The 6,456-nt window shown below is 51.2% G+C and overlaps 1 protein-coding gene across 1 annotated transcript; it reads right to left on the bottom strand.

Annotated features, from left to right (window-relative positions):
- Window positions 1–2,135: 2,135 nt before the first annotated feature.
- On the bottom strand, window positions 2,136–6,456 carry Krt13 (keratin 13). The gene is made up of 8 exons (XM_021626272.2): window positions 5,921–6,456; window positions 4,872–4,954; window positions 4,516–4,672; window positions 4,186–4,347; window positions 3,928–4,053; window positions 3,613–3,833; window positions 2,826–2,851; window positions 2,136–2,466 (listed from the first exon to the last, which is right to left on the bottom strand). Exons 1-8 carry the CDS (start codon window positions 6,389–6,391, stop codon window positions 2,393–2,395), a joined length of 1,320 nt encoding a protein of 439 aa, XP_021481947.1. The 5' UTR covers window positions 6,392–6,456; the 3' UTR covers window positions 2,136–2,392.

The following is a 6,456-nucleotide window of genomic DNA, read 5'->3' as shown; positions in this document are numbered from 1 at the left end:
ATAGTTACTTCCTGTTTGTCAGAGAACGCCTTTAAAGATGTTCTCTCTCCCTATCTATCTATCTATCTATCTATCTATCATCTATATATCTCCAAAATTAATCCAGTGCCAAGAATTCAGTAGCACTTGATGGATAGCTTACAGCCTCAATAAGTTAATCAATCAAAAACCAAAAAGGCTTAGGAGCAAAGGGCATGGTCTCATTTTCTGTAATGCTTCAGCTTCTGGCAGAGTTCGACACTGAGCATGACCAGAGTCCCCACGTCCTTCTAGAGTGGAGAACAGAATGGGCTCTAGGATGAGTGACACATAGATACTGTCTGCTTTAGCTAGCCTAGGCGGGTCTGAGTGACCTCTGTGTGCCTAAGCCATCGGCAAATGGCCTGCACATGGAAAGGGTATAAGTTATACCGGGGGGTTGGGTGGGGAACTTAGAGGAGCAACAAGAAGGGGAAGGAAAGACCAGAAAACTAGGATAGGTGGCAAAGGTATGACCATCCAACCCCTCTGGCCAAAATTCTGTGACCAAAACCAAATGTCTCCTCAGAGGTAGGGTCCCCAGTTCATTCAATTCCTCTCTTTCTTCAACAAGCACTAACTAAACTCTCTCCAAGTTGCAAGGTCCTAAGCCCTACCCTTAGGACCATACTCTTAGAGTAAGTGTAGGGTGGTACAACCCTGGAAACACCCAGAGACATGCCACACCAACCGTCCATCCATCGTGGAGAAGGACGATCCTTTTCAACCTGCACAGTAAGAACAGCCTATGGTCTCAAAAAAATAATTAATTAATTAATTAATTAGTTAATTAATTAATTAATGGAAAACAAAGATGTGTTCTGGAAAGAAAGAGGGGAGAGCCAGACTGAGGTCTCTTGTAGAACAAGGGATGTCCAGATATCCAAAACACATGCCTGCTTCACCAAGAGCATTTTGAGATAGCAGGACCTTGGGGTTCACCTGGGAGGCTCCTATAGGAGTCAGGGTTGGAAGGAGGCCCTGTGGGCCTACAAAGGATCATGGCTTTTCTTGGTGGCCATAGAGCTCTCCAGAGGCATCTCTGAGATATAGAAGGACTTTAAATTTCAACCCATCACCCTAGCTTGAGTGATGGGCAAACTGGAGGCAGGGAGCACAGTGAAAATGTTATAGTAGCATGTCCTGAGAACTAGAATCAGGAAAGACATTGGAGCTAAATCTCTGTCCATGGGAAGGACTTGTGGAAGAAGAGAAGACAGAGACAGAGAGACAGAGAGAGAAACAGAGACAGAGATGAGAGAGACAATGACACAGAGGCAGAGGCAGAGACACAGAGACAGAGGGAGCACCAAAGTGATGCTACCTTGGATCTCCAGGTCCCTGAGAATGAGACAGGGAAGAAGCAGTCTGAGAGGGTGGCCCCTGTAGAACTTTATTGTTCAGGAATGGATGCCCTATGCTCAGTGGGTCAGTGACGCTAAAGCTGGAGACACAGGTGCAGGGGTCATCAAACATGTGAGTAATTTAAGCTCACAGACATGCCCATGGCGGTCCAGGAGACAGTAAAGAGCAGAGAGAAAACATCTGTGCATTCAATTTGTGTTGGATAAACACAGCTGGAGGAGGCTATGACTTTGGGTCAGTTCTCTAGAGAGGCAGGAGAGAGCAGGGAGCTCAGAGACAGGGCAAGCCAGAGGCCAGTGCAGGCTGAGGTGCTGAGTGAGTGATGGGATGGTCCACCGGGAAGTTTAAAACTGTAAGCCCTTGGGGTGTGCCAAAGAAAACAGAAAGGAAGAATATCTCAGGTCAAAGTGGAGTCATCAACCTGGAAGGCAGCAGGTTGGGGCAGGGAGACCTGTGCTGGTCCACTATTTCCCCAAGATCCTTCCCCCTTTGAATGGCCTAGGAAGCCTGCTCTACACATGTCCCCCACATTTCCCTACCCTATATCTACAAATAACCCCAGCCTCCATCGCTGGCCTTCCTACAGGAAATGGGATACTAAACTAATTCACTGGCTCTGCTTTCTCTCTGGTGAGTTCCATTTGCCCATGTTGATAAGATACGAATATATGGGTACTATTGTGTCTTCTGGGTTTGCCGTGCTCAGGGCTTGCCAGAGACCACCTTCAGAAACCAGGCCAGAAACAACAACATTTGCAGAAAATCAGGAAACTTTATTGAATTATCTATTCTTTAGAGTAGACATTGAGACATTTAGACTAAGAAGAGCCGAGGAGGGAAGAGAAGGACTCCAATCAGGAGAGTAGGCGGAGGGTCCAGGGGTTGACAGAGCCGTGGGACCTGGGGACAATGGGACTGGGCTTCACATCCGGTTGTCCTCTCATCCTACAGGAGCCATCGGCTCTCCTCCTGAGGTTGCTGAAGCCCAGGGAAGGGACTCCAGGCCGAGTTAATACTTGCGGAAATCCAGGCGGCCAGAAGTGGAGGGAGAGGAGGCGGTGTTTGAGGTAGCTGTGCCATTTCCTGAGACAGAGACAAGACAAGGTGCTCAGGCTGGAGAAACCCCACCCCAGGCTGAGCCAAGACTCCAGGAAGACTCCCAAGTTCCTTCATAGCCAAGAGGTACGTGGGTAGGGATTCTGTTATTGTCTCTAGTGGTGGGGGACAAGACATTTCTCTAAGACAACGCTATAGCTCTGTGGGGCAGAGACATCTGTTTTGAAAGCAAAGTCGATAAACCAATAATGGAGTAACCAAGTCCCACCCAATTCCCTCCATCTTTGTACTCAGGAGCCAGCACTGTCTCCCTCCCAGCCCACCCACTCCCCTACCCCCAAGCTCGTGAGCAGCTCAAACCACCTCCCACTGAACTGCCTCCTTACCTCCCGAGTTGTTGAAGCCAGTCATCCTGGAAGGGAGGAAAGAACAGCCATGAGCAGAGGGCTATTAAGGACAGGTGTTCCCTGGTACTCTGATGGAGTGACTCTGTCACCTTCCAGAGCCTTGACTTGGGATCTTTCCCAACGTTGTCCCCAGCCCAGAACCTTCTTTCCCCTGAGGTATCTGCCATGCTTGCCTGCCTGTCTACCTGTCTTGCCAATTTGTGTGTCTGAAAACCCTCAAAAAGAGATACTATTGGTCCCAAGATTTAAGGTGTCTGGTTCACTCAGTTCCCCACCCCACCCCCTTCCCCTAAGCCCACAAGAATGGTGTGGTCTCCACAAATAGTATGAAAGCAATTAAATCACCATCTTCTCTCCTTGGTGCTGGCTATAGAGCCAAGCAGGCCCTCTGTCACCAGCTGTATGACCATCCCAAACCACTGTCTTAATAGCTTTATTTGGCTGAACCACATCTTAACTCACAGCTTTTCTGGATTACATGTTCCTTTCACATCCCCTTTCCTGTCTACCGACAAACCTCTAGGGGCTGAGTTAGGAAATACAAAGGTACTAATCTAACCTGCCAATCTGCTACCAAGCAGTTCCTCAGTCTGGCTGGGGAGATGAGGAGGGGGCCTCCGAGCCCAGCTTTCTTGCCACACTATTTAAGCTCACACAGAAGCTGTCCTCCTCTGACAAGAGGGAGGTGATATCTAAGACCTTGCCTGCTCTCTCAGACACTGATCCTGTGGCCACTTTCCCAAGACAGCGGGTGCCAGGGACCTACCTGGAGTCCTGGCCCTCGAGCAGGCTGCGGTAGGTGGCGATCTCCTGCTCCAGCCGTGTCTTGATGTCCAACAGCATCTTGTACTCCTGGTTCTGGCACTCCATCTCGCTCCGGAGCTCGCTCAGCTGGGCCTCGATGCCGCTAATGAGCCCCTGGATCTGTTGCAGCTGCAGGGCGTAGCGGCATTCTGTCTCTGCCAAGGTGCTTTCCAGGCCGGCTTTCTGATGGGGCAACAAGGAAGAGGTCATAGGGGAAGCCAGTCCGGAGGGAGACCTAGTAGTTGGGGGGTCACAGGTTGAGGATAGCAGAGGGTACCATGCTCAGCTGGGACTGCAGCTCAATCTCCAGGCCCTGGAGTGTGCGCCTGAGCTCTGTGATTTCTGTCTTGCTGGTCTGGATCATGGCGGCATTGGAGGATACTTCCTTGTTCAGCTCTGCACTCTGAAAGTCAAGCAGGAGGGAGTTCTGGGGTTTAGCAAGAAGCCCTGACCAAAGGCCATGCCCCTGCCCCAGACTAAAGGCCATGCCCCCACCTCCAACACCACCTGGCTATTGGGCTAGGAACACCAATACCTTGGCCTGGAACCATTCTTCGGCATCCCTCCGATTCTTCTCCGCCAGGGCTTCATACTGCTCCCTCATCTCAGCCAGCATGCGGGTCAGATCAATGCCAGGCGTGGCATCCAGATCTACATTAACCTGGCCTACTACCTGGTTGCTGAACTCCTTCATCTCCTGTAGAGCAGGAAAGGAAGGTGTGAGAGGCTCCCCCTTCTCCTTATCTCCGAGTGATAGCAGAATGTTCCAGAAGACTCTTCAGGATTGGATGGTGGATGGCGACGGCAGCCTGCAGCAGAGGGCTCCCCTTGCTCAGCCCACGGCAGGCCTGTCATCCCCTCTCACCTCCTCATGGTTCTTCTTCAGGTAGGACAGCTCCTCGTTCAGGCTCTCGATCTGCATCTCCAGGTCGGTCTTAGACAGGGTCAGCTCATCCAGCACGCGGCGCAGGCCGTTGATGTCGGCCTCCACGCTCTGGCGCAGGGCCAGCTCGTTCTCATACCTGGAAGGTTTTTAAAGCTTACAGCAAAGCATAAATAATGTTAGGCGCTTCCCACCCCGTGCACTGAAGTCCTCTCCAGCTCCAAGGCCCTTGCCCCTGGATGCTCCGGTAATCCCCCTTCAAATGGGAATTCCTTTAAACTTTAGAGTCTTAAGTAAGTGAGAGCCTTCTGGGAAGGACGTGAGGAAAAGAAACTCACTTGAGCCTGAAGTCATCTGCAGCCAGCCTGGCGTTGTCGATCTCCAGGATCACTCGGTTGTTGTCAGTGGTGGCTTCCAGGATCTACAAAACACAGAAGGGGTGCTCAGGAAAGCAGTGCTTGGAAAAGCACGACTCAGCTTCGTAACTGTGCTTGAGCGGGGACCAACACTTCGTGAAGCGGGAGGCAAGGATGGCTCCATCTTCTTTCTCCTGAGCATTGCCCATCAGGCCAGCGTGGGAGAGAACAATGATGGCCATTCCAATGGGATGCCATCCTGGATGCATCACTGGATGATGCCCACTTGGGGCATGTCTCAGAGCTGTCACCTATGGAGGCCACTGTCTTGAGAGCCTTCCCCTTCAGGTCAGAAAGGGTTTGGTGTGAGACTTCATACACGTTCTGGCCATGTCCCTGGAGCTGGCTTCCCAGATGAGGCAAAGAGGAAACCCATCTGCTTGAATCTCTTGCCCAAACACTTACAGTCTAGGCGTGTAAAGCCCATCCTGTATAACTGGGGCTTGACCCAGGCTAGTTGATTTCTGCTCTGACAAGTTGGTGTCACAGTGCGACAGACAGGCCTCCCTGAAGGCTTCCAGGCCCTGTACCGGCCTGAGCCTCTGCCTCTTGACACCACCACACTGACTCATCACCCAGGGAGAATAAGTTTACATGAGCTTCTTCCAAAATCAACAGTGAATGAAGACTTCGTCTTTTCTCTGCTGGTTTTAGCCAGTTGTGACTTTTTAAAATGTCATGTCTCCAAATGCCTCAGGAGTAGGTTACAGCAACTGAATCACAAGTAACAGTTCAGGAAGCCATATAAAAATAAGATTGGCAGGAGTAATGACACCAATAAACATGAAGAATGGGAGAGCATGCGTTTGGGTCTTGGTAGCGACTCTGGGTAGTGCAGTTAGATTTTTTTCCCCCTGCAAGAAGAGTGTAAATTCCATCCACACCTGGTCCTCTGTGACACTGCATGGCCCAGCCTTTGAGACTGCCCTGTACTGAGAAAACCTTCTTAGGTTTTTTTTCAGAGGCCTCACCTTGTTTCGGAGCTCTTCTATGGTCTTGTAGTAAGCACTGTAGTCCCTCTCTGGACTAGCTGGGCTCTGCTTCAGATACCAGTCACGAATCTTCACCTCCAGATCAGCATTGGCTGCTTCCAAAGCGCGCACCTTCTCCAGGTAGCTGGCCAGGCGGTCATTGAGGTTCTGCATGGTGATCTTCTCATTGCCGGTGAGGAGGCCGCCATCGCCACCTCCAAAGTCACCGAAGCCACCGCCGAAGCCGCCACCAAAGCCACCACCATAGCTACCTCCAAAGCCACCCCCAAACCCACTACCAGCCCCTCCACCAAAGCCACAGCTCATGCCACCTCCGTAGCCTCCAGCTGAACCTCCGGTGACAAACCGGGACGAGCAGGTAGAGATGTTCCGGCCTCCTCCAAGCTGACAAGAACCAGCCCCGAAACCACCTCCATAGCTGGTGGAGGAACTCTGAAAGCGACAGCTCATGGTGGAAGCAAGAGTGAGAGAACGAGCAGACAGGAGCTAAGCTTGACTAAGGCCAAGAGACGACT

The sequence above is a fragment of the Meriones unguiculatus genome, chromosome 7 (assembly GCF_030254825.1).
Source record: "Meriones unguiculatus strain TT.TT164.6M chromosome 7, Bangor_MerUng_6.1, whole genome shotgun sequence".
In the NCBI taxonomy this organism is placed as follows: domain Eukaryota; kingdom Metazoa; phylum Chordata; class Mammalia; order Rodentia; family Muridae; genus Meriones; species Meriones unguiculatus.
Note: the sequence above shows the minus strand (reverse complement) of the source record. Positions and strands in the feature narration are given on the sequence as shown.

What these genes read in the sequence shown, in the direction of transcription:
- Krt13 (XM_021626272.2), bottom strand. Translation starts at nt 6,391, where the DNA reads ATGAGCTGTCGCTTTCAGAGTTCCTCCACCAGCTATGGAGGTGGTTTC. An exon ending in TGAAGAAGAACCATGAGGAG is followed by an intron (nt 4,348 to 4,515) that starts GTGAGAGGGGAT and finishes CCTGCTCTACAG; the next exon opens with GAGATGAAGGAGTTCAGCAA. An exon ending in CTCGAGGGCCAGGACTCCAG is followed by an intron (nt 2,852 to 3,612) that starts GTAGGTCCCTGG and finishes CCTCCCTTCCAG; the next exon opens with GATGACTGGCTTCAACAACT.